Source organism: Seriola lalandi, unplaced genomic scaffold (assembly GCF_002814215.2).
Source record: "Seriola lalandi dorsalis isolate HSWRI2012SDOR001 ecotype SW California unplaced genomic scaffold, Sedor1 jcf7180002054403, whole genome shotgun sequence".
Taxonomy (NCBI): Eukaryota; Metazoa; Chordata; class Actinopteri; order Carangiformes; family Carangidae; genus Seriola; species Seriola lalandi.
In genome coordinates, this window is record NW_019524956.1 from 401547 (window position 1) to 429433 (window position 27887).

At 39.9% G+C, this 27887-nt stretch overlaps 1 protein-coding gene across 2 annotated transcripts; it reads left to right on the forward strand.

Moving 5' to 3' along the window:
* On the forward strand, nucleotides 1-26065 carry LOC111657498 (SR-related and CTD-associated factor 8-like). 2 transcript variants are annotated; one of them, XM_023409687.2, is made up of 20 exons: nucleotides 1-132; nucleotides 1066-1149; nucleotides 16016-16060; nucleotides 16481-16642; nucleotides 17100-17256; nucleotides 17395-17522; nucleotides 17697-17873; nucleotides 17960-18039; nucleotides 18162-18282; nucleotides 19603-19734; nucleotides 19944-20053; nucleotides 20676-20869; nucleotides 20961-21061; nucleotides 21284-21397; nucleotides 21588-21744; nucleotides 22124-22254; nucleotides 22559-22700; nucleotides 22782-22820; nucleotides 22951-23172; nucleotides 23325-26065. In XM_023409687.2, the coding sequence occupies exons 1-20, from the start codon at nucleotides 103-105 to the stop codon at nucleotides 25286-25288; spliced, it is 4290 nt and encodes a 1429-aa protein (XP_023265455.1). In that variant the 5' UTR covers nucleotides 1-102; the 3' UTR covers nucleotides 25289-26065. The 2 variants fall into 2 exon arrangements, with proteins under 2 accessions (XP_023265455.1, XP_087031102.1); XM_087174976.1 differs by lacking the exon at nucleotides 1-132 and adding an exon at nucleotides 4424-4517.
* Nucleotides 26066-27887: the final 1822 nt, after the last annotated feature.

Consider the following 27887-nt stretch of genomic DNA (forward strand, 5'->3'; position numbering starts at 1 on the left):
GTCTCCTCCATCTCACCAAACGTCGAGCATGCATGTCTGAACCGGTTACTGAGGGGATATCTGTAAATATTTACAGCCACCTGCGAGCCTAAAGACAACATCATGGAGGCCGTCAAAGCATTTAACAATGAGGTTTGTGTGAAACCTTTGTAGAATATTGACCAGTGACGGTAGAAAATCTTGTCTAATTCACATTTACGGGTGCGAGCTAGCCAACGTTAGCATCCAGTAGCAGAAAGGAGAGGGGGGGCCAGTCTCGGACAAGGCCGCTGTCTGTTCACAACAATACAGCGATTACGTCGTTCAGTCCAATTCATGCGAATTGTCCAGACTAAAGCAAAGACAATAATATGTTAACGCACACCGCGTTAAGTTGGTAGTCTATGTGTAAATATTTTCCTTAGCCTGGTGCTAAACTAACCGTAACTAGCAAGCTAACAAGTTAGCAAAACCGCCTCAGTTGCGCGATAACTTGGTATGGTAGCTAACCAACACGGGCGTGGGGGAAATGCCCCATCTCACTGCCGTTTTCCTGATAAATATTGAAATTATATAACTGAAGTCTGGCTGATTTAGCGTTAGCTTCCTGGTCTAGAGTTTCACAGCATGTAGATGGTGTGAGATAACCTAGCATATTCAGAATGCTCGGTTAACGGCTAGCTATCGCAGTTAGTAGCGCAACCATCATTTGTCTGCAGTGACACCAAATCCTGTCTGTCCTTTGGTACAAGCAGTCTGTGCTGGCCTCACTATCCACTCAGTTAGAATCTAACATGAATTACATTCTACAGTTGGCAGCAATTTTGTTTTAATGAGAGTATCAAACTAATTAATCGGAGGTTACCCTCTACATCCTTTCATTACGAACTTGGTGGCTCCCTGACCACTAACATACCCACAATGACCGTTTTCTCAAATGGTGAACAAAGCTTGCAAACAAGAATGGAGGATGCTCAGGAGTACTGCTTGTTTATATAGTAGTTGAATAAATGTCTGTTAGTATTGTAGTACGTTTTAACACATTGTCTGACAAAAGATCTTCTCTTGTCCCATTTCATGTTTCAGCTGTACTCATTGAATGAGTACAAGCCGCCCATCTCCAAGGCCAAGATGACTCAGATCACCAAGTCTGGAATCAAAGCTATAAAAGTAAGTATGTAGTATTAAAGGAGGTGTCAGGTAATGGGGAATAAAGAAATGGTCATGAAAGGGAATTCTTCTCCAGATATGTCAAGACTGAGGGACTGCGTTCATACATACGTTCTTTAATAAATAATGTTAAATGGGAAAATAGTAAGCAAAATGTGGAGTAGATAATGACTTTTTTCCAATTTCCCATCAGAGATATGTTTGTTTCAGCTATCGGCCTTACACTACCTTCTGTCATTTAATTAATGAAAAAAAGTTTTAAAAATAAGTTTAAACCCTTAAATTCTATCTTAACTTTAACTAATTGCTATTTTGTCATTTATGAACAACTAAAATCTAGCTAAAATGGAATCAAGGATAAATTCTCAAATGTAGACTCAATGTGCTCATGTCAATTACAGCAACACTAAAATCATGATGCCAGTGGCCCTTATTGTGCTTTTTACAAACTGCAGATCATCTTATGCCAGTGGATCCATTACTGAGCAACATCAACTCAGATAAACCCATCCACAGACCCACTCTGATCTAGTACTTTGTTTTTGACATCCTATGTCCCTTCTGTGAATACTTGTGCACAATATGTAGGAATAAAGTGAAGGGCTTGTGTTGGCTTTTCAACTTCTGATGACTATGTATTTTCACAAATACCTGGGAAAATTGTATCACTTAAAAACAGTGTAAAAGCATCTGTTGCTCATCAGGTACCTCTTTATGTTGTCTGTAAAGCCTTGAGGCTTATGAAGCCCTGAAACTCAGGTCCCACTAGACCAGCATGTAGTTGGTAGGCCAATAAGTAAGGCAGATGGTGAGAAAGCAATTGTTGGGTTAGTGGAAGGGTTTTATGACAACCAAAACATTTAATTATGATGTATATGAGGCTATTTACTATACCTTTTTTGGTAATTCCAAATTTCCATATGGGATATCCATGCTTTGTCGTACCATGCGCAGGGCTCATCATGTAGGCACTGCATAAGTGACAAGTCATGTTGCTTATCTTGGTTGATGTGTGTTTTAGGCATGAGGATAGAGGGCTGCAGCAAGACTGATGTCCTGTGGGACTTTATAATGACTTTTTAGTATCTTAAAATCAGAAAGTTAATCTAGAACATCAGTCATTTTTATTCTTAATTTACTGAAAAGTATGCAATAACACCGTATTACATGCAGGATTTTTTTTTTTTTTTTTTTTTTTTTTTTTTTTTAAGTTGCATTATCAGTGAATGGTGATAAGATCTGTCTGAAAGATCTGCTCGTCCGGCATATTCACGTGCTAATTGGAAGATCTAATATTTGAGACTCATAAGAGTTTGCTGCTCCACATCGAATAGTACGAAAATTGCACTTAAAAACCAGAGTCTTGATCCACACAAAAGCAAACATTTTTTACCATGACTAGCTTTACTTATAACAGTAACCTTTTTCACAGCAGACATCTTGATGTTTCATTGTAGGAAAAGCACAGATGTTTCTAATAACATAAATGATGGCTGTGTTCTATTTAAGTGTCCTAATAAGCCATGACAGTGTGACACTAGGCCAGCATAAACAATACCAGGACACTGAAACCAAGCAGCTAAATTGATTTTCAGCCATCATTCATTTCATTATTTATATCCGTGCTTTTCCTCTGGTGGCATGTGAAATCTCAATGCTTCTCTCTAACGTTAACTAGTTGTTTTAAATTAAGTTTGATGGCTCTATTGATGAGCTGCCGTTCTGATTGGAAGCCATGCTAGAGACTCAGTGTTAAGTTAGAACTGACTAGTTGATTTTGTGCCCGTCCAGTTGTAGAACAGTGGAATTGCTTGTGCATGCAAGAACAATAAAAAAAAATCTTTGAAGCTGTAACAGTATGAATAGATGCAATTAATTTGCAAGCATTATGACACTGTGTCTACACACAGCAGCTCCAGTCCTCTGTCAGTGTCTAAACTGGATGCACTGCAGTGTAGTCAACCCTGTTTTGGCAGCACTTAGTGCCCAATACACAATCACTGAAGTTAGACGCTTGGGGTTGTGGGTATGCATGTAAACCAGAGTGAAATGTGAGTCATTAAGCAGCCTGTGTAGACAGGTATATTGATTAAAATGGAAGCATATCGGTTCTGTTAGGCAGGCGAGAGACAGTATTTCAGACTTTATTTCCTAAGCTGTAATGCATCCTATGTAGACAGACGGTCTTGCCTTACAGACATACAATTACTGTAGAAAAACACCAGTCATTAGTTTATGATTGAATGTTGTGTTTGGGTAGTAATGAGGTTAATAAGGTTTCAAAGATCTTGAAAATAAAAAATATGAAAATGAAAAAAAAATTGTTTTATAACCTTACTGTGACGCTGAACATCTTTTAAAGTTTTAAATCTAACTTAAATGATTCTGCAGATAGCTAGTATATGGCCTCCCCTTTTAAATCTAGCTAATGGTCTTACTGAAAATGCTACTCAACTGAAGTCGTTTTCTAATACATCTGTCTGGTTAAACAAAAAACAAAAAAGCTGCTCTACTCAAAATAGTCCCTGAATCACATATTGAAGGTAGATCATGATATTGTGTTTGCTTCTCCTGATATTTCTTCTCAAAAATTCTCTGTTAAGTACACACCATGATAACACATCATGATTTATGATATGATACGGATCATTTGTAAACTAGTAGAAACTTTTTAATGCACAACATTGTTTGGCACCAGTGTTTTTTTAAACAGTGACACGACTAGGGGGTATTTAAAAGGAAAGTCCAAGTCTGTACAAAACAGGCCCATCTCAGAAGGCCTGTTTTGTTTCGGGGCTCTAATATTGTCCTGAGCTGCAATAAAAACTATCTGGGGAATTCTGCCCCCCTTTAATTAGTTTTATGTACAGATTTGTCTCAGTTTTGCCAGAAAGTCCCTTTCTATAATGTGTCTCCAGTATTTACTCTGCATTTCACTAATGGCTGGTTTCCTTCACAATGGGCCTGTTAAAAGCCTCCCATAGGAAAAGGCTGATCAGCAATCATTGACCAAGTCTCCATTAACATCTATGGTTGTATTTCACTTGAAGCGCTGAACTGGTTAGCTTTTTTTTCTGAGATGCTGAAGGCCAAGAGTGAAGATATTTTAACAAATTATTATTATACATGTGAATTAATCAAAGGTTCAAGGGCCTGACCACACAGAGCAAGGACACCAGCCCTTAACGATCAGTCTTCTGTTAATGTATTTCCTTGTTTGGTGTTGCTGTGCCTTATGCTGCCTGTGAATAACACCTGTTTCCCCTTCCCTCAGCAGCTCTCCCAGCTCCCCCAATGCACTGAAAGTGAAGGAGGAGGATGGGGTGGAGAGAGTTACAAAGAGATAAGAGAATCCCTAACCAGCTTAGGTAGGAGTATGGGTTGTTTCACAAGGAAGATGGAAGAAGACTAAAATTATTTAAAGTTAATTTGCTCCCACACACCCAGAGAAACAGAGGCTTTTTCTGCTGCCACTGTGTGCTCCCTCTCTGGTTGTCATGCATTGGTCGATGTTGGTTTTGAGGTTTTGATGGTATTTGAAGTTGAAGGTACATTCTTGTTCATTTTCTTCTTCAGTTGTCTGATGGCAGTATTTTTGTGTTGGTCTGGTTGATGCAGATATCTTTCGACATTTCCTGATCGATAAATCCAAGCATTTGTTGTTTGTCTGTGTTGCTTCATACTGCATATTGATGGAGCTTGAGCAGTTGGTAGTTGTGACGTTTAAAGTCCGGAGATGTGAGTTGGCAAGTCTACAAGTTTCCATTGGTGATTTTATAAAATGTTGCCCTTTGGGTATGTGTATATCCATATTATTTTGCTGCTTTAATTCTAAATATACATTACAGTAATTCAGCATTCATTCTCAACACAACAGACATCACATATATAGTATATATAAAAGATTTTCAGGTGACACGGGCTGGTTAGGGTGGAGTGGTCTGGAAGATCGCTGGAAGTGGTCTTGATGGACATTATTTTAGGCTACTCTTCATGCAGAATCTTTGAGAGTTAGCAGTCATTCAAGAGTAAACCACTACAGTCTTCATACATCTCCTAAGAGTTGTCTATTTCACAGTGCATAAACCCTGAATGCTTGTTATGACAGAGCAGCAGTGATTCATGTCTTCTGTACATGCAATCTGGCTATATTTTGCATGTCGGTGCAGTGTAGTGTAAAAGGACTTGAAGATTTCCGTTTTAACTGCTGATCCCACAGCATTTACCATACATACGCTCTACTTGAGCTGCAAGCCCATGTCAATTAAGACTTGCCCAGGAAGAGAAAATCACTAACACCTTTTTTCAACCTTTTTCAAACTAAGAAATTTTTGGCCACACATGTCTGAGATGTGTGCACTAGAGTAACTGAGTGGGGACTAGAGGCTTCTCTGTGGACAGATGCCTAGGTAGCATCTACCAATAGCTGGCATGTGAGGCATTTAGGGGATGTCTGTAAATTGTAGTAAACCTGGGTTAAATGGGTTGCATGTACTTTGGTTGTGCCGTGCCACCCACCACTGTAAGTAAATTCTGAACCTGTGGGATATGCAATTATAAGTCCTAATTTTGATATCAAATTTTTATTTTAAGGTAGCATACCTTACCTTACCTTTATACAAGTTTTTTAAATCTGTGGTGTTGAATCCAAAATGCTTCAATGCCTTACAATTCATATGGTTTGGTGTCATAATTATCCTTTCAGCACAGCTTGATAATTCGCTCCATTTTCATAAGCCAAGAGAACAGTAGAGTAGTTTACTGACTTTTTAACAGTACAAGTACTTTAACTGATTATGCTTATCAGTCCAATACTTTAATGGTACTCTTTGTTATTTTGTAAGAGAAAAAGAAAACAAAGTAAGAACAGAACTAACATTGCTTTATTTTCTCATATGTACTTAATTAACATTAATGAGTAGCAAACCTCAACAGCATTGTTTTGAAAAAAATGACTACTATAGACTGATTTTGTAATGATGGAAATGTAAAAAAAAAAAAAAAAAGTACTACTAGTTATATATATTATATACTATATTACTACAGGACTTTTTCTTTGACAGTATTTTTCTGTGCAGTAGTTCACCAGCAGCCCCCAAATCGCTTTCTCCCCTCTGCTCTGAGTGATCTGAAACAGAAACTGACTATCTGAATGAAAGTTCAGCTGATGCTCTGTCTGTTTCAAATTGAATTTAAAAACATGCCCATAACAATCAGCTGGCCAATGGTTACTTTTTTATCATCAGCCAATGTTTGTATAAATTGGTTAACTACATTTGTGGGCTCTAGGCTGCTAGCATACAAAAACTACGAGCTAGGCGGTCAAAAACAGTACATTTCTCTGCTTTTATGTGAAGGACTTACACTAGATGCTTTGAGAGATCACTTGTTTTTCCGCCCTTGCATGCAAAAGACGTAACCACACTTTTGAATGTTTAGTTCTCTCCACCATTGTCAGTAAGAGCAGGGGTTCTGTGTGTGTACTGCCATGTATTCCAGCATGTGAGACAGAGCTGCCCTGCCTGCACACACAGAAGAGACATCGCTCTTCTGGATTGAGAACAGCGAAAATAGACGAACGTCTTAGCCAGAAATGGAGTTGATGAGATAAAATGTGCAAAAGAACTTTAATGGCAATAATAAATCTTTTTTCCTTATTTCTCCAGTACCAAGAGCAGAATGGATAATGTTGGAGCTTATCGCTATGGTCTTAAAAGTGTAGTCCTGGAACCAGTTTAATACAACTTTTCGTTACCTATCCCTTTGCAACACTATAAACATTCATTAGGTGCACTGTCTGTACTGACATTAGTCACAGCTACTTAGAAGGCTACTATGAACTAGGTATTGCTGGCATTACTCCATATTCTCTGTCTGTCAGAGCACACACAGATGCAAATGCAGTGGAGGGAATATCTTCACAGATTCAGAGTGAGCTGCTAGCTGCTGTGCAGACTGGTAAAATGGATCTGTCACGTCTCCTCTCCAGAATCATGCTCCTGTAAGTGTTGAGGCCACTGTTAGATACTTCATTTGGTGACTGTGTGTTTTAAAAACTTATTTCAGGGCTGCGTTCACACTTACAACCTGGAGCGTAGCTCACTCTCAGTGGAAGGTGTAGCCAAGGTGTTTTTGGTTTAACAGCACCGTGCTCGACAGGTGACAGGTCTGTTTACAATGTGTGCTTTAAAAGACAGAAAGATAAGCATGGAAAAGGTGCAAAAATTAGTGTGTTGTTATGTTTACATCACTGCTGATTGGAGGTGGAGCTGATAAATACCCATGATTACTGTTGACACAGGATTAACTGCCAGTGGTAGCCTTTCACAGAAACCACAAAAGCCAGATGTGACAGGGGATAGCAGGTGTTTTGTCCAGTGTAGAAGGGGCTTAATTTTACCACAGATGCAGTGATTCAAAGAGTGACACATGGTTTGATTTGGACCAATCAGGTTCCGTCTGAAGTCACATTTTCACAATCACAGAGTTTGTGTTCACTAGTAGGTAGTGTATTATGCCAGTGTTGGCCTATTCGTGGCTGATTAAGTGCCCTCCAGTATCTTTTCAGCTGTATATTTGTATCTCTTGTCTTTGCGTATTTTCTTTGGTTTGTTGTCTTTGTTGTACATGTCTCTCTTTATTTCCCTCTAACAGAAAGAGGAAAGCTTTCATAATAACAATGTCATAAATCCCTGTCTTCCCAGTATTCCAAGATTTGTGCAGTGTGTCGCTTCAAATGAGTTGGACCAAATTTATTAATGTGGACCTATGGCAAGACAAGTGTTGCAACAACATGAATGAAATAGTTCAGTATAAAATCAAGTGTCATAACTAAATACTCCCTATGTAAGCTACTGTTCCCTGTGTCTATTATACAGAAGTGCAGTGCAATTACTTTTTGATATAGCAGCCTCTGACTTGATTCTCAGTATTATAACTTTACAACTACTTCTAGTGAATCACTACTTAGACTGCTTATAACAGCATTACCAGCAATAATTTATGACGGTACTGACACTAATTGTTTGCCTCCTAAAGGCTGTTGTTCGAGTTTACAAGGTCATTAGGATTCATGAGTTACACTGATGGTGTAAACCTCCTCATCTTTTCACATCCCACTTTGTGGGATGCATAAAAATTTCCATACTATCACTTTTTGTCGACAGGTTGATATTTTTAAAACCTAGAGAAACGCTGCACATTGACAGTGTGTCAGAGTATGGGAACTAATCTGGGATCACTTTTGTCTTTTTTCGTAATTCTTTTAAGGATGCTTCGAAGGGACTTGGTTAATGCTTAAAAGATGAGGTCTATTCTTCTTGATACTTGATAATTGCAGCATAAAGTGTCTCAAACTTTGTATATTATGCTCAAGTTGCATGAAGATAAGATTATTCCCATGAATTCTCAAATAGTGGTCAGTGATTTTACACCACTGAAGAAAGAGCAAGGATTGTATTCAGCCTTTATTTATCTAATTTCTTTTACGGTTTTACCGTATATTTAATAAGAATTATTCCTTAACCTATGTTTAAAGTCTGTCCCTGGTCTGTAAAATGAGTGTTGTTTCTATATACTTTAGAAGCAGTAAAGGAAGTAAAACCTTACTTCCAAATAGGGCTGAACAATATGCAAAATATTGCAATTATTTTGGCAGATATTGTGATTGCAATATGAGTCACAATTTAAGTTGGAATGGTCATTTTTGCATTTCAGTTTTCACTAAAAAAACATAAAAATAATGATGATGTGTTAACACACATGTTCCTTTACATCTGGAAAATGATTTTAGGCTGGGGCATCTCTGTAGTGTCACAATGCCTCATTTGTGGTATGTTGTGAAACATTTAACCTTAAGCAAAAAATGGCAGCTCCTCCGATTTGGATATTTCACATTGCGATTCCGATAATATTTCGATACATTTTTCAGCCTTACTCCCAAATATATTTGTCATGAAAATAAGCAGTTTATATCCTGGTTTATTTCCAGATATACTTGATTTAATCTCTGATTTATGTAGGGCAGTATGACTGCCACAACATATCAACATATTTAGCATATTTTTCATTTGTTTTATACCATTTTTTAGCAAAATGTTAAAAGCCACATGGCTACATGTACTGATTACATTTGTGAGAGCAATTCTTGATAATTGATATGTCGTTTTTTATGTGATATTAAATGGAGCTCTTAAGACACACCAGTGTTCTTGTGCATCCAAACAGTTATTTCATGCTCCAAGAAGACAAGCAACAAGGTTCTCAGTCCCCACTGCAATCAGCTCAGAGTAATCGTAAACTAAGGGGAAAATAGAGGGAAGGTACAAACGAGCAGCTGATAATGCATCAAAGATAAATAGCAAGTTGACATTTTTTTAAAACATCAATAAGTTTATAAAGATTAGTGTTACATTAGTACATAATGGGAACTCAAAGGACCTGCCCCAACACTGGTGTTTTCAATTATTTTGGCTGATTAGACTCCCCTGTTAACAAGGAGGTGTGGTGGGATTGACGTTGTCTTACTGGAAATTTGTTTGTTTGTTTATATCCTTGAATCTATAGCTACAGTGAAATAATACTGTAGAGAAAGGCATGCTGCTTGGCAGTGAAGGAAGGACAATGATATGGATTACTGACAGTATAGTGTTTTGATAGGGCTGCTCGATTATGGCAAAAATAATAATCACGATTATTTTGATCAATATTGAGATCACGATTATTCAACACGATTTCTCATTGACTTTGGGGGAAAAAACAATATAAAAAAAATTATTTCAAAACAAAAGCTTTATGTCTATGTAGTTATTTCCGCTATACACGAAATTAGTAAAAGATATTTATCTCCAAATGTCTTAATTAGAAACAGAGTTGGTGAATGTGGAAGAAAACTTTTATGTTGTAATAACTAATACGAAATCTATTTTCCTAATTCCTTCAATACCAAGAGTGGAACCGATAATCGGATGGTGTTTGTAGGGGGGAGACATTTGTTGTGAAACAGAATGCGGCACAATAATCATTTACTCTCGATTATCTTGTTTTTATAATTGTTAGAAGCCAAAATCGTAATCAAAAATAAAATTTGTTTAATTGCCCATCCTGATGTTTTAGATAAGAAGCTGTTGAGTTCACAGCTTTATGGACTGCTGTTGAGAGCCTGCTGGCCAAACTAACTATCCTGGAAATTATGCTTACAATTCTACCCATGCTGTTTCATGTCATTTTTGTTTTGTGCCACACCACACAAGGTGAAATCAAGTCTGACTGGCCAGACGTTTAGGTCAGAAACATTACATCTTTATTATTGTCATAAATGCATGACACATTCAGCCAGAGGTCTAATCAGCCTTGTTTGGGTGTGCTTTAACAGAACAAGGCAACGAGGCAATCATGTTTTGTTTTGTTGTAATTTTGTTGTGTTCAATCACTTCACCCCCTCAGGTGTTTGCACTTATTTTGCCTGATTACACAGGTGTGTAAACAAAAAAAAAAAAAAAGGGAATATTTATTCACCAAACAAATCAGGTTTTTTAAAATCACTTTTTAAAAATATTTTCGAGCCAAAAAATATGAAACCTCCAACATACCCACTTTACCTAATATACTTTTTTCTTTTGCTGATTCCTGCCTGCCTCTATCCCCTACATATGGAAATAACAGATTTTACCCCCATAATTCTTTAAGATCAAAGAATATTGGTACTCTCTTTTATGCTGACATTATAACTCATAAGTAATTTGTGTTTAAACAGAGGTTTATAAGGGAATATCTTCACTCTGACAAAAAAAACAGTGCTTAAGAAAATTAAAATAATCACCAGCTCAGACATCATTTTTGACTTGATCACATCCTGAAAACAGAAGCTGATAAATGTAGAACTTATCTTTGTATGGTCTCTTATATTTCTAAATACTTTCAGCAGCAGAAATTGGCCAAGAATAGAATAAAAAAAGATTCCCTGGCTTATCGCATTGTGAACTCAGTTTAGTAATCTATTGACTAAATTGGAAATAAGATGTATTACTTTCAAATTAAAATTTACCTTTTTAGATTTGGGGTTTAACAGGAAAATGGTAACAAGACATGAAGAGCCAATTGCATGTGAAACTGTAACCATTATTAAGTGAACTGTTGTTGGTTGAAGTACTTAGTTCTGAGAAAATGTTATTACTTTTATTTTGTGATCATACTCTGAATAATAACCTGCTCCAGCCTGCAGATACATAGATTTGGAATTATTACCAACAGTACTGCAACCACTGAGACCTTTTTATATGTCGGTGTGTTCAGTCTTATTTTTCCCTTTAGGTCTTAGGGATCAAGTGCTGTTTGTTGAACTGGTATTCAGGTTACAGCGATACAGCTCAGAATGGGTTTCAACTTGAGAATGCAAAAGACTCCCAGATGGAAATAAACTGCCTATTTGCTTTTCTGTAACATGTTGGATTGTTTATTACTAAACTTAAATCTTGTGTTACTGTTATCCCAGTCACCAGGGGACTTGAAAACATATTTAGCTTTTTGCTCATCTCAGTTTCTCTTTTTTTTTTTTGTGTGTGTGGTTACAAAGGATGTTGAATACTGAAACATTACAACTATTAGACTGAACAACTTGTTATGTAGTAGGACTTTTGCAACTTATTATTACTGACACTTATACAGTGTCAGTTTTAAAACTGGTGCCCTTGTTTGGCCTTTTAAAAAAAATCTTACAAATGAGCCCAATCTTCAGATTAGGGAGAATCCCGCTTGTGTGGTTGAGGAGGAAAGTGCCTGGCCTGGCTATTGTTGTCTTTTGATTTTTTTTGATAATTCCCATGTATTTTTCCCATGGCCTTAACAGTCATTTAATTACCCAATCCCAAGTTCATCTCAGTTAGTAATGGGTCTGTGGGTTTCTAAGGGTGAAAATGTTGCTGAACATTGCTGATTTTTATAATTACTTGTCAAACACATTCTCAGATTCTAAATACAAGGAAATGCTGAAATCAAATTAGACTCTGCAGATGCTAGATCGGTTGCCTGGAGACAGGTCCACACTGCAGCAACTAGTGTATGAGCATGTGTTTTCTTTTTCATATGGGGAAAAAAGCATGCCTTTGCTCAGAAGGGCTAAGCTTATTGATGTGTAAGGGCAGGTAATCTCATCATAAAATATAATTTAAATCAATTGTCATTGTGCTGATTATGTCCAGAATAATTCTCAAGGAATCTCATACATGGCATGATAGAAAGTATCCTATTCAGTGTGAGAAAAATTCTGTAGCTTTTCCTTAAAAATCATTACTATATTTTGAACTTTTACTAAATAAAGTCAGTGCAGCTTTCACATGTAAAAAGACAAACTCCTCTATCGATGTGTCGTTTCCTCATCAGCATTTACTTCTTTTCTCAATTTCTTATCCATGCTGTGAGTCAGTGTGTTTACATACACATTAGTGGCTTGGTTCGTTAGGAAATTATTACAACACAACACATTATTATGGTAATAAGAGCTATATTGGAGTTCATTTTTATTTCATTATAGATTTTTAATTTTATTTTTAAAATACCAACTTTCAAAAGTCTGTTTTTATTTCAATCTTGGCAGAATGCCCAGCATTTCATGCTACATTTAATTTCATTGTGTGTGTTTGACCATGGTGTTGTCACCAGTCACCACCTCCTCACCTTTCAGCCAATTTCATGCGCCCTGCCTATAAATACAGCACACAGACACTGCAACTTACCTTTTCTTTAGCTAACCAAGTCTGCTCCTTCTACCTACCTATCTGGTTAATAAGCTAAGCTGGGTTGTGAGCTGATAATATTATATTATAAATATGATAATATAATATCACATTAATAATACCTTTCATCACAGTTATTGATAGTGGGTGTCATAGTGAAAAGCCGTTGTCAGCAGCTAGCTGGTTGATTTAGTCACCTCAGAAATGTTTTCATTCCGAAGTTGTTTCTCAGTGAAAGAGAGAGACTCTGTGAAGAGCAAAAAGGCATATTTTTTTCTGTGGTCATTCTTCTCAACAGGAACTTGCTAACATTGACTCTTTAGTTCAAAATGCGCATTACGTCTGTTGTCCATCCTTGGATTGGATCGGCTTTTCAGATCACCTTTAGCTCCAATATATTGTGTGATTTGCTCATTTTAATGAGTGCATGTGTGACAACATTGCAACCCCTATTTTCGTTGTCAAGCTACAATGTTTTGTCCTGTAAATATTGGTAGGTCTTGAATATCACATGGTAATTGGCTTGCTAAGACTACTGAAACACACAGCTTAATTTACTTGTATCTGCTTAGTGTTAACATCTGTTTACTTTCTGCTTATTGTTGCTGATGTGGTCATTGCATTAGGCTCCTAAAAATCTCTTGAGTTCTTGGTCTGGGTCTCAGATCTTTTCAGTTACTGACAACATTTCAGGCTTTAGTAGAGCTATTGCTCATTAGAAAGTTGGCTGGAACTGCTGAAACTTTTTTTCCCCTATAATATCTAGGTAATAGTGCTGTGGGACAAATACATTTCACACTGTTAATTCAGTCACTGCAAGCCTTACAAAGCTGGACGCTCTCACCTGGCTCTTAGTTAAATGGCATAACACTTGAAACATTCTAATTTTTGCTCGGCTTCATTACTTTTTTTGTAAATGGAAAGCAATAAAAGTAAAAATAATTATTTACAACATAGTCTGATGGATGTTGCAAGTGTTAATAATGTTTATAAATACCAGAATTAATGTGTGGTTCATGATGGTTCATGCTTTTGACAGCAACACCTAATTGCCTTATATGTGATCCCTAATATATTGTCGAGAGCATACTTGCTAGTTGCTTGAAAGTGTTTCATTTGTCTTATTTAAACTTAATTCAAATGTCTACATTCCTCTGTTTGGTCCCTGGGACAAAGAGCCATGCACCTAGGCCCATCAGCCTCTTGTACTTTGACTCCATCTACTGGATGATAGTAGAAATTGATCTTTTAGTTATAAAATGTTAACCCACAACACCACTAAGTCTAAACTCTTGGTTAAAGTCTTTCCAGATATGGAATTTAAAAAAAAAAAAATTGTTTTCATAATCATGTTTTTACTGTAATGAACTGTACTGTGTATGAAAAGGCTAAATATGTAATCCTTCCAGTTGTCTCAGTGCCAGTGGATTCATGTGTAAAGCTTAAGCCAAGACTTTTGTTATCCATCATTGAGGCATGACTTTAAGCATTTTTGTACATCACCCTGTATGGTTTGTGAACCTGCACATTTTTGACCCCAGCAAGTCCTAGGCTGTAAAATGTAATCAGCAGTCCTAGCTGTGCTCACTGATGGACGGGGCACAGAGTAAGTGTTTGTGTTTAAGCTTCTCAGTCAGTGTCATTTGCATAAAGGTCAAATATTAGCAGCAGTGGCACAGGCATAGCTGTGCTCAGCAGTCAAGGTGGTGGTGTTGCAAGGGTCAGCATCATCTCTCTCCATAAGCAATCACTTGACACAAAGTGACTGTGCTGCTCATAATGTGTAGACAGACACAGAGGCAGGGAGAGCATCCACTGAACACTCTTGAGTGTTGTGTGTCCACTGTACATAGCAGGAATATACAAGTCCTGACATTGACAGATCTTTTATAGACTTTGTCTGTGCAGGCCTTTTAGCTCCATGGTAAATGTAGGTAGTAAACAAGGTGCAACAGTGCAGTTTCTGTAAAAGGACAAAATAAACATCTCTACTGTGGTATAAATTCTTGTACGTTTAAACTTCAACATGTACAATTGTACACCAGAGTCTGCATAGACAGATAGAAAGCAGAAAAAAACATGACAGCTCATTTAATAATAGGCTATTTTTGTGGTAATTAACTTTAACGTGGCACAGCCTTATCTGTTTTTCCTTCTTTCCTTCTGTTATGGATGGGTGAGCCAAAATGTCATAAATGATTATAGCTTTTACTAGGCACAGTTAGTCTGTCACAAGTTAAGGTCAGTATTATCAGTTGATCTGAACCTTCCCAAAATGACAGCTGTCATATGATAGCTGTCTACTTACCCCTTGCTGGCAGCGTAAATTTTATTTAGTAAAATTTCTATTTAACCAAAGACTATATGGATTGAATCTAGCAAGCAATCAAAACAACATATGGAAAGTGACCATTTGTGCTGGGCATTCTGGTCTTTAGAGTTGTTTAACTGAATTGAGATACTTAACCCTTTCACTTATTTTAATGTTCACAGCTTGCAGGTTTTGTGTGCAAGTGAGTGAAGTTGAAATCAGAATTTAAAATGGAAATGGAAAATTTGATCCTCTATACTTATAGAGGGATATCTACCATACCTCTGACATACTTAGTCTGTAGTTGTAGTTGTGAAGTCCTGGTAAAAAAGATTACTTTCTCACCTGACTAGTGAGTTTTCTTTTTTTTTTTTCATTTATCTGTTTCACCCTCTAAAATTGACAGTTTACCCCCTCCATTAACGATAGTCATTGCTCATTAGTCCTTTTGGAGTCTCGCTAAATAAGGATAGAACAGCTGAGAAGATATGGTATTACAGCTATTTTCACATTTCTTCATATTTTTAACTGCCACAAGACAACTGCTGTTCATCACTAATCCCCCCTCTTCACTCTCAGTAATGCAGGTGTGTAATACACACATGCGGCAACTGGAGAAATTTTCCAACAAAAAAGAAAGTAGTTTTTAAAAGAACATTCAATATACATTGGAGTCATGTACTTTCTGTTCCTTTCTGTTTGATTTTCACAGACTGGAGCTGCTGCTTTTGAACCTTTCCGCTTTTACTGTTATTTAGCTCTGCTCCGAGAGACTGCCGTTCAAGTCACTTACCTTGTTGCCTTCCCTTTGCTTCTCTTTCAGTTCTACAAACATGTTGTCCAGAGTGTAGAAAAGTTTATCCAAAAGGTGAGTCATCTTTTAGATAAGGAACAACAGTTAACCCATGAATAATTTACAAACTTTTAAGGACACTTCCACTAGTCAGTTAATGTGATGATGAGGTAAATTCAGTTAAGTTTGATTTCCCTTTTCAAAATCGAAAGAACTCATAAACAAAATGTTGATAAAGGCCAGAATATGCTCTTAATAATTGTATATTCAGTGTAAATGCAGTGTTCATACTTCTGCAAATGTACGTATGTATGTATGTGTTTTCTTAACAGTTTTCTTCTGAACAAATTGAAGTGTTAGTATAGCTGCATAAATTGCTAAATTCATCACTTACGTTACCTAAGTTATGCATAAAAGGCCCCAGATAATGAACTCATAGACTAATTAAGTGTTCTTAGAATATCCTAACACCAGCTGTCTGTGTCTGTATTACAGTGCAAACCAGAATACAAGGTTCCAGGGCTGTACGTCATCGACTCAATTGTTAGACAGTCACGACACCAGTTTGGCACGGAGAAGGATGTTTTTGCCCCTCGCTTCAGCAAGAATATCATCGCTACGTTCCAGCACCTCTACCGCTGCCCTTCAGATGATAAGGTCAGATAGTTTTTAATAGGTTTTGTGTTCATCTCTGTGGCTTTTCATTTTTTGGCTTGTCATGGTTCAATGAGAGATGATATTAGACATTTTATATATATAGGTAATTTGATGAATAGATAAGGGATTGGCAGTGGACTCGCATCATTGCATTTGTTTGAGTTTGTCTGTGTCCTTCAACATTATGTGCTGATATAAGGGATTAGCTTTGAACTAATGTAAAAGAAGTGGAAGATTTCTCAGTTAGGTTAAAGTAGCTATCTAAGCAACTATTTTAAGGCCAGAAATATTTTTTTATTAATTTTTGCATAAATCTTCCATTTCTGGCCATCAGAGAGCGTTGATCTATGTTACTAGCTGGTTATTTTCTTGGTCTAAATGTTGTCATTTAGACAACAATGTCAATGTCACATTTTACTGTTATGTCACTGTTGCCTCTCTGTGTTGGTGTTTCCAGAGTAAGATTGTACGGGTCCTCAACCTGTGGCAAAAGAATGCTGTCTTCAAGAGTGACATCATCCAGCCTCTGTTGGACATGGCAGCAGGGATTCCACCTCCTAGTGTCACCCCTGTCATGCCCAGCAGTGCTGCCCCGGTCAATAACACTACACCTGGTCTGTCAGAGCACACATAAGCACAGTGAAACACACACACACCCTCTGATAATGTGGTCAGATTACTTGTTTGGCATCTCTAGGTAATGTGTTTACTTCGTGTTTTATATAACAACATTTGTATCTCTGTGCATCAAGGCACTCCAGCCACCCCGGCCACCCCAGCCAACTTAGTCCAGGGTCTGCCTGACTGGGCTTCCCAGATCACCAACACAGACACTGTGGCTGCTGTGGCACAGATCCTACAGAGTCCCCAAGGACAACAGGTTAGCGTGCATGTCCAATCAAAGTCTCAGTTATTAAACTAAAGATTTTTGATAATGGCTAAATGATAAGCACTGTTGGATTTTTGTGTCTTACTACACTAGTCCTGACACTTCTAAATTGCCGTTGCTGGTGGTCAAATGTTTCACATAACACTCTGTTATCACTTGTTGTAGCTGCAGCAGCTGGTACAGAGTCTCCAGATGCAGCAGCAGAAGCCCCAGCCATCCCTGCTGCAGGCCTTGGATGCTGGCCTAGTGGTGCAGTTGCAAGCTCTGACGGCACAACTCACAGCGGCTGCTACTGCCAACAGCCTCAACCCTCTGGAGCAGAGGGTCTCTTCTTTTAATAAGGTAAGGCTAGAGACAGCAGCGTTAGTTACTTATTTCCTACATCATCTGAACCCCCCTAATGTGATTATGTTGTGTCTTTGCTGCAGAAACTTTTGGGTCCGTTTGACTTCAGCAATGATTCTGAACGCGGTGAAGAATCTAAAAAGGACACTTCGTCATCTCAACTGTAAGTTGTTTTTTTATCATTACACACTAACTAGTTAATAATGATCCAGAGTTAATGTCACTTCACTGTGTTGACCGCATCCACCAAGTGCTTGTATCTAATGACCTGTTGACCATTTCCAGGCCTATGGTGTCTGAGCCCATCAACAGCTCCCTCTTCCATCAGTTAGCTGAGCAGCTACAACAGCAGAACCTGGAGCAGTTTCAAAAGCAGCTGCTAGAGCACCAGCAGCACCAACAGAAGGTAGATCGCACAGACAAAGACACAGACACATACACACTCAGAGCAGTTTTCATCAGAACATTTTTCACAATGTGCTGGAGCTAGGCTTGGGTTAACAGTTTATTTTTTTCCTCCCCGCCTTTCACTACATTCACCATCCTTGGTAGAGGGGAAGGACAATAGAGTGAAAAATATTCTCCCAATATTTTTTTCATAATTATTGATATATACATTTAATACTTGTAATGATGAGGGAAACATATTAAATATGTGCATTAGACCTCAGGGATGCATACAACATGTTATGGTGAGTAAAACTGAATATGAACATATTTACAAGAACACAGGGTACTTTTTAATTTCAATTGCAAGGGGTATAGTTTAAAATTCAACCCTTCACAAATTACAATATTTGTTGTGGTTTTAAACAATTTGGCATTTATGCTTATTACGCTCCATGCACTTAGGGCTAATTTCTTAGTGGCTAGTGTCTTGGGGTGTTCACAAGTGAGGGTAGGATGGAATGGGAGATTGACAGGCGGAGCAGTACAGCTGTTGTGATGAAGAGGGAGCTTAGCCAGAAGGCAGAGCTCTCGATTTACTAGTCAGTCTTCCTTACGACCATCACAGATGGTCATTAGTTTTGGGTAGTGACTGAAAGAGATTGCTTTTTCTCTGTTTTGCCTCTATACACAAGTGAGCTACATAAACCTAGGGTTGTAGCCTAATAGGGTGATTGTGGAGAGGTTTGACCGTAATGCAGTACATCACAGTACATTTAGCGAAAATTACTCATCGTTACATTTTTTTTGTAATAACAATCAAGATTGTTTATCTGCTCTGCCATACTGGGTAGTAAATAGCCTTATGTTGATTCACAACGAAATATCATCCACTGCAAACAGTCCAATCACATACTCAGATCCACACTTTTAATGTTTCAAGCACATCCAGCTCCAGCACTACAACACTAAGGGCTTTGGCCTAAACGGTTGTACAGATAAGAACACTGACAACAATTTGTATTTCAGAGCAGTGTGTGGGTCTCCACATACAAGTGATCCTACATTTGAAATGGAAGTGGTAGTTGGGCATAATATTGGCACAAAAATAAAACCAGAAAGCACACAATCAATTATTGTGCTCAAATTAAGCTACTGCAACAGGAGATTCCCTACATTTATAATTCTAATTCCTAAAAAAAACTTAAGTTCAGGAAATGGAAACAGTTGGGTTCTTATCATTGTTTAACAAAGTTATCAGTCAATATGCAGAGACTTACCCGTTTTGATGCTTTAAATGAAAGACCTGTTAAAAATATTGCTCTTGTTCTTCCTCCAGGCCATGAGCATAGAAGGGCAGGATTCAATCTTTGGCCAAGAGAACTCTGTTGCGACTGCTCAAGGCAGCAGCCAGCCACAGCTTCCTGAGCCAGAGAACAAGTTGGATGACTCCATAGACAACCAACAGCAGGTAAGCCTGATCAGTGGGCCATTATCTAAACTTAACAAAACTGTGAAAGTATTAATTAACTTTTGTAAATAGACTGAATGTCTCAACACAAGGACTGCACATAGAAGAGTTGATTTAGCTGCAGGCCAAGGTCTCATGATAATTACTGCAGTTTTCTGCATGACTTTGCATTTCTGTGTAGGGAGTTGTTGATGATGTCTTTTTTTTAGGACATGGATCTGGACGAGGGCCCAGATGGAATGGAGGAGGAGATCTTTGAGGCGGAGGAGAAGAAGACTGTTAGTACACGCTCCCGAACACGCTCAAGATCACGCTCTAGGTCAGTCCCACTTATTTCAGAAATACATTTTTTTGGCAGAATTTATCAAACGTACCTGGAATATTACTGAACTTTCTGAATTGTATAAGTGAAAAAAGCTGTGACCCTTTAGTATTGATACAACCGGACTGACCGTGTTGCTTTGAAGATCAGCCGAGATAAGTGTATGGAACAGGTTTTGACTGTAATATGTTTATGTATAAAGAGGTGATGGAGCTCATTCTACTTTCTTACTTCAGAAGAATTACCCATGTTTCCTCTGTGGACCCACTAGATAAACGTTAAGACATCACAGACTGACCAGACAGTGCTTTTCTTCATCACATTTATGTCAGGAAGAGATACTGGCACCAGATCTGGATTCTGTGTACTTCTGTCTAAATGTGTTGACATTTGAAAGACCGTGTTTGACTGTATTTCCAAATAGAGGAGTCACTTAGGATAGTGATTATCTGCCTATACAAGCTTGTAATATTAGGTTGCTGTAGTACATAAACACCAACTAGTTACTCATCATAGTGCAGTTCAATACAGTTAGGATATTTGAGAAAAGTTGTTGATGCTCAAAGGTAGCACAACAATCGAGGAAGTAGTTCCAAAAGTTTTGGTGTTCCCTCTGTAGGTCTCCCAAGAGGAGGCGGTCCAGGTCCCGGTCTGGCTCACGGAAACGCAAACACCGCAAACGTTCCCGCTCACGATCCAGAGACCGCAAGAGGAAGTCATCACGGTCTTACTCAAGTGAAAGACGTGCCCGAGAGCGAGAGAAAGAGCGGCAGAAGAAAGGACTGCCTCCCATACGATCCAAGACTCTGAGTGGTAAGTGGAAGACGTCGATGATTGCTGATGAATATTTTCATTGTTTTTTTCCTGTCTGTGCCTTTTCTAATGAGTAATATCTCCTACCTAGTGTGCAGCACAACTCTGTGGGTGGGCCAGGTGGACAAAAAGGCTACTCAGCAAGACCTCACCAACTTGTTTGAAGAATTTGGCCAGATTGAGTCTATCAATGTAAGTATACTAACCCTGTAATTTAGTAACAGCATGTTAGCCAGATTGTTAAAATGAAAACTGGTAGGTGAGTCTTAGTCTGTCATTACCTTATTGTGACCATAAACTGCTTATCATCTTGTGCCCCCATCACCCCACCATCACCACCATAGTTTTAATTTGTTTGTCATTTTCTTTTAACCTTCCATTCTCCTATGTAATGTAATCTGTGTGTCTCTGCAGATGATCCCTCCTAGAGGCTGTGCCTACATCTGTATGGTCCATAGACAGGATGCATACCGCGCCCGCCAGAAGCTCAGCACCGGCTCCTATAAGATTGGCTCAAAGGTCATCAAGGTACACATGATCTTAATAATTTGATTTATTGTGTTGTCTTTCGCCTTGTGGTTTCTAATGTAATTTTTCTTTTACATAATGTTGTAACCTCAGTGATAGTTTAGCTTTCCAGGCACATGGATCCTTGTATGCTCCTAGAAATGACTTTGAAAAGGCTGTTTCCTGACCTTCATATGTGTATGTGATCCAGATTGCATGGGCTCTGAACAAGGGCGTAAAGCAGGAGTACAAGCAGTTTTGGGATGTGGACTTGGGTGTCACCTACATACCCTGGGAGAAGGTGAAGCTGGATGATCTGGATGGCTTTGCTGAAGGAGGAATCATTGACCAGGAGACCGTCAATGATGGTGAAAATAAACACTTTTACTCATCAACTTCTTTCTTGAACACAGATACTAAGTCTATTGACTCGGTAGCAGTGATTGTTTAAATATAAGCAGAACAAGCAAGTGTGTACACACATGATGAAAGCATAACGCAGATATCCAAACACAGACACTTCTTGGCATTTGATCATGTTACTGGATTAGTTTTCATTCCCTCAGATGGTATTGTTATGGTAATGCCCAAAATCCTTTAAGAAATCCCATCGGGTTACCCCCCACCCTGTTAGGAAAATGAAGACAAAAATTGAGTTGGAAAAACACAGCTAAACTCCTTAATCCAAAAGAAATATTTGGTTGATCGTTTTGAATTTCTTTTGAATGGTTTGTCTTTTTTTTGCAGAGTGGGAAGCAGCCAAGAATGCTGAGCCAGCGAAGGAAGTTGCAAGTCAACCAGTAAGCGCAGAGACTACAGCAGTATCTAACACCCAGACTGAGACCTACAACCAGCAGGTTACCATGATGCCTGTACAGGTACTGCACATAGACACACTATTTTGATGCTTGCCAGCTTCTCCATAAAATAATTATTCAAAATTTAAAATATTTCATCTAGATTTTTTATTTATTTTTTTCTTTGTTTATGGATGATGATGCATCTTTCTTTGTAATAAGTAGTGCTTGGTTGATCTATTAAACATAGAAAGAGCAGCAGACATTAAATGGGAGCTTGGGCAGCCACTGAGACTCAATCCGTTACTTGTGTACCATGTAAGATATCACACTGTTAACTTACCCATGTTTTGCATGTACACTCACTCACATTTCTCTCATCCAGCTACCAGTTGCCCAGGCCGTTCCCAGTGCAGTAGGTTTGGTGCCACCCACCTTCCCTGTTACCATGGGCATACCCCCTCCAGGTTACGGGCCGCCACCACCCTTCATAAGGGCTAGCTTCAATGCCTCACAGCCTCCACCAGGTAAATGAAGCAAACAGCCACATAAAGATCAGATCCAGAAAAATTCACAAGCTTACACAAAACTTATTTTCTATTGTGCAGGTTTTATGCAGACAGCAGGAATGGCCTCAGCAACTACTTGTAAGTATTTATGACTTGCTATTCCTATAGCTAATACACGCATATAGTCTGAAAATTGGCAAAGTAGTTAGTTTAGTTTTAATTTATTATTTTTGATTAAATTTGTTGTTTCTCCTGTACTCACCTTTAGCTCTAGTGCAGCCTTCAGTGGCCTCCAACCAAGAAGCTGTCAAGGAATCACCATTCAGCGCTATGATCCCTCCAACCAGCACCATCCCTGGCAGCTTCATGCCCTCAGCCATCCCCGGAGCCGGTGTGTTCAACCCTGTGGGAGTCCAAACTCAAGCCACCAATGAGAAAACAGCTCAGTCTGCAGAGGGATTGGATGCTGCTGCAGAGCTCACACTGCAAGGTGATAATAGATTTTGTCTGGTGGATGCTCGGATCACATCTTGTGGAGTATTTTCTTTTAAAAGTTTTTTTTTATGTGGGGTTATAAAGGTTATTTGTGTTTGACTAAGAAGAATTTTAACATTTATTTCTTTTGTTATGTTTTGTTCCCAGGCATGCAGAATGCTGTCCGCAGTGGGATGGGTCTCCTTGGCATGCACCCTACAGCCTCCCTCACCCACCCGCTGCATCAGTCTGGTCTGGCTGGGCAGAGAATGCCTGGCTTGTTGCCTCTAGATGTGCGACCTAACCTCCTTCAGCCTGGGGCTGCAGCCCGTTTCCCACTCCTCATGCAGCAGGGCCCTGCCCAGCAGGCTGCTGGCCTCCTCGACAGTTCTCTACAGGCCCGTGCCAGAGCTCCTTTCTCTCAACTGGACCCCTTCAACAGGGCCCCGAACCTTACCAATGAAAGTTTATCCAAGACAGAAGATGAGTCTTCCTCTGGTGCTGATGAAGGCAAAGACCAGGACTATCGCTTCCCCCCAATGGAAAAGCAGAGCACAGGCCTGCTGAGGACCCCGCCACCAGAGCACAGGGAGCCCCTTGGAGCTGGTGGTGGAGGAGCAGGAGGAGGTGGAGGGGGCAGGCCTCCCTTGCTCCAGACCCCAGGGACAGCCAGAACCAGCCTAGTGGGACGTCTGCAGGCTCTTGCAGGCTTCACTCCTGATAACCGCTGGAACCAGGCCAGAGGAGACTTTGATGAACGAGATGGCATGAGAGGAGGCCCACAGGCTCCTGGCGCTCCAAAAGGCTTCCAGGAGGAGCGCCCCACACCTGGGCAGAACTTCCCCAACCGCTTTGACAGCCGTCCTGGGACAGCAGGAGGAGCAGGCGTTCCTGGAAATGCTGGTGCTGCTGGGGGGCCACAGGCCTGGAACCGAAGTGGTGGTGCCACAGCTCCTTTTGATAGTGAATTACATCAAGACCTAGATGACCGAAGACGACCATGGGACAGACAAAGAGACAGAGACGAAAGAGATTTTGACTTCAGGAGGGAGATGAATGGTAACCGTCACAGCCGTGAGAGGGAGCGCGAGAGGGAGAGAGACAGGGAGCGGGGCCGAGATCGCAACAGGGAGCATGAACGCGAGAGAGACCGTGACAAAGAGAGAGATCGCGAGAGGGAACGTGAACGTGAACGTGGGAGCTGGACACCTCTTCTCCCTCTACCTACACCTCTGCTTCCAACTCCACCTCTTAATCCCAACCTGACCCTGAACCAAGGCAAACTGCTTGCACCACTCAAATTGAACCCCCAAATGCAGCAACGATTTCAGTCCCCACTCCTGCCTCAAGCTCAGGCCAAACCTTCCCCCATGGGTCTGAACCAACAGCTGCCTCAGGTGCAGATAAAGTCTCCACCTCCATCCCAGAGCCAAGCAGCTATGCCTGAGCCCCAGTCAGAAACCTCAGGTCCATCTGAAACCCCCCAGGCGCTATCGCCACTGGCTGCCCAGTCACCTGACGCATCACCTAATAGCAAGAGTCAGAGCCCGTTGACTGAGGTTCCCACCCAGGCCGAGTCATCACCACAATCAGAAACCCCTCCACAAACAGAATCACAATCCCAGCCCACAGCCGAATCCCCATCCAAGACCACCGCTTCTCCAGACACCGCTTCTCCAGACACTGCTTCTCCAGACACTGCTTCTCCAGACACTGCTTCTCCAGACACTGAGACCCCAATCCAAGCCTTACCTTTGGTTGAGGCGTCATCCCAGGACTCACCTGTGGCCTTCACACTAGCTGCCAGCCCCCCTGGAGAGACAGCTCACTCCCTGGAGGAGCAGGAAAGTCCACAGAAGGATGAGGAGGAGTCACAAGAGAGAGCCTCCTCACCCCACCCCCAGTGGGTCAACGGACCTGGGATGGACAGTAGCAACGTGGCTGAACCCACACCTGAGGCCTCTCCTGAGCCCACTGCAGACCCTTCCTCTGACTCAATGCACCCTGAAAGTGAACCAGAGCAGGAGCAGCTTGCCTCTCCTAAGGACGTAGACAATGAACAGAGTGAGCCCATGGAGGAAGCTGCGAGTCAGCCAGTGGTAGACACTGTCACAGACACTGAGGGGACATAATCATCACTCAGTAGGTAAAAGATCATTTTGTAAAGTTGTCTCTTCTTCTCTGTACTTATGTCAGCAAACCACCACCACACGGGACATGACGAATACTGACTCACATCAGTTATTGTCTGATAGCCAATAACAAATGATTTTATCTCTCACAAATACCAGTGTACTTAAATAGAAGGCTCATTAGCTGATTTATTGATAGAAATTTTGTTTGTATTTTATTTCCTTTTTCCTTTTTTAAAATGTAATGCAACCCCACCCATTTTAATTAATCTAAGCTTGGTGAATTTTATCAAATTGCCTGCCAAAATGTTTCAATTGTATATGGGGAAAATAAGCTTTGACCTTCCTATGGAAGAGAGTAAGAAATCCTGGCTGTTCAACTATGGATTGAATACAGTTTAACACAATACTTGAAAACGGCAGTTGCTGGCCCCATTTTCTGTCTCCTCTTCTTTTAAAATGCTGCTGCAAAGTTTTCAAAGAATGCTTTTGTGGTGTCCTACAACGCTTTCTATTTCTAAGGAGAACAAATAGCCTGCATACGGTGAGACCAGTACAGTTGCTTATAATTGGGAAAAAAATGAACACTTTTAAAATGAAAACATGAAAATGTTGTATCCCCAAAATAAATGTCTGTAATTTGTTTCTAATTATACAGTGAACACAAACAGAAAATGACATGCCAGGGGGGGAGAAAGAAAATGAACAGAGGGATGTTCTCATGTCAGGTGCATATTGTTTTAGTTTGAAATAAACATGCTTTGTCTGTTTTAAAAACATATGCTTTAGGACTGTTTTCTGACCGAGGACCAGTGGAAACTAAGACTGCTTTACAGACTCGTACACATTGTGTGCTGTCACTTCAGTCGATTTGATGTTCTCGTAACCCAAGTTGCTGCTATACCATCCATCCACAGAGCGCTTTGTTGGATGCAACCGTGGGACTTGTAGTTTTTAGTTACTGATGACTTCAGCCTGTATGTTTCCCTAAGCTTTTGCTGGGTGACTGTTGAGGAGGGGATTGTGCCTTTTTGAATGGATTTGTCGTTCATGATGCTACCCAACACTACTGTGTGATGTACACAAGACTGTGCGTGCAACTCAGTTTCAGACAGCTCTATGAACAGAATGCTACCTGCACAGAATTGACTGGCCTACCGTTTGAATGGTAGCTGGGCAGTTTGTACAGCACTCACCTAGAGGAGAACAATATATACTCCATTGTTCTGTGCATGCAGGCCTGTAGCCATGTTTTAACCTTCTTGTCTCTCTTGTTCATTTCATACTTGTAGTGCTTTTCTGTTGAGACATACTACTAGAAATCCATAGTCTGCTGTTCTCTCAGACCAAATGTCTACTACAGGAGTTGTGATGTTGAATAAAAGTTGAAGGTGCATCAGTTTTTTTACCGCTCTTATTGTCATGAATCCTGATTGAAGTCAATCAGACGAACTTTTGCAAACACATCAACACTGCAGCTTCGACCTCGAGAGCAGAATGCAACTAAGATAACTAATACTTTGACCAGACATGTTAGTAGTTTAAACCAATAACAAGATTCTGGTATTGACATATCTTATTTAGTAGATTGTCTATTGAGATAAGCATCAAATATCCTTATTTCTAAGGTTCTTTCACATAAATAAAACATTAAGACTGCAGACTAACTCTTAAGGTACTTTTTAAAATTAGTATCCAGCAAATGTTGAGGGCAGCAATAGAAAAGAACAAACCTGTTTCCTTGGAAAAAGCCTCCTGACACCTGAGATGTCGAATAATGGTCAATTCCAGTCAAACCACTAATATATTTCAGACCTAGCAATAAAGGTGTAGGTTATAACCAAGCGCCCTCTTACTGAAGCGGTCAAATGATTCGCTGAATTCTAGGGAAGTGCACATTTCTCACGGGGACAGTTCCTATCATTATAAAAAGAAAAACAATAAAAAGCAGCCATCTGGTGCTTACCACAACAGAACAAATGGGGGAGGAGGGAGTAGGTAGATGACGGAAATGTGGAGGAGGCAGGAGAAGATGCTGGCTGCCTTTAACCCCCACCCCCTTCCACCCTGCACTGCTAGGGACATGGCTGCTACAGCTGGAGGAAGTGCACACTCAGCACACACCAACGCCTCTCTATACTCATTTATGGCCTGGCTAGTGTTAGAAAACACAAGCTAGGGGATTTATTTGAACAATCGCATGCATCATGGTGTCTACTGATGCCATTTCAGCGCTTTTTACTCTCATAAAGAAAACACCGGGAGAAGAGCAGCACTATGTGTGGCAAAATGTCTCTACCTCCAATTACACCTGAGCTTAGTTTGCTAATCCAAACATTAATACACAGAACAACATATTTCATAGTTTGGCTCTGGATTAAGCATCCGGGGACCTTTCAGGGATAAAGCTGAGCTCAAAATACCCAGTTGTGTGTCCTCTGTTATGACTCACTCCATAAATTTCTAGCTCCCACCTGGCTCCCAGAGGCCCAGGCAGTCAGCCAAGTCCAACCTCCTCCTGACCTCCCCTCAGAAAGACTTGACAGGCTGAGACTTTGAATCAACCACTATCTGCCCTGAAACAGACAAACATGTACAC

Bases quoted from the DNA above. Each gene is read 5' to 3' on its own strand.
- LOC111657498 (XM_023409687.2), top strand. From the start codon at position 103: ATGGAGGCCGTCAAAGCATTTAACAATGAG. The intron at 17,257-17,394 runs GTCTGTCAGAGC...CTGTGCATCAAG, and splicing joins GGTCAATAACACTACACCTG to GCACTCCAGCCACCCCGGCC. The intron at 22,701-22,781 runs GTAAATGAAGCA...TCTATTGTGCAG, and splicing joins TGCCTCACAGCCTCCACCAG to GTTTTATGCAGACAGCAGGA.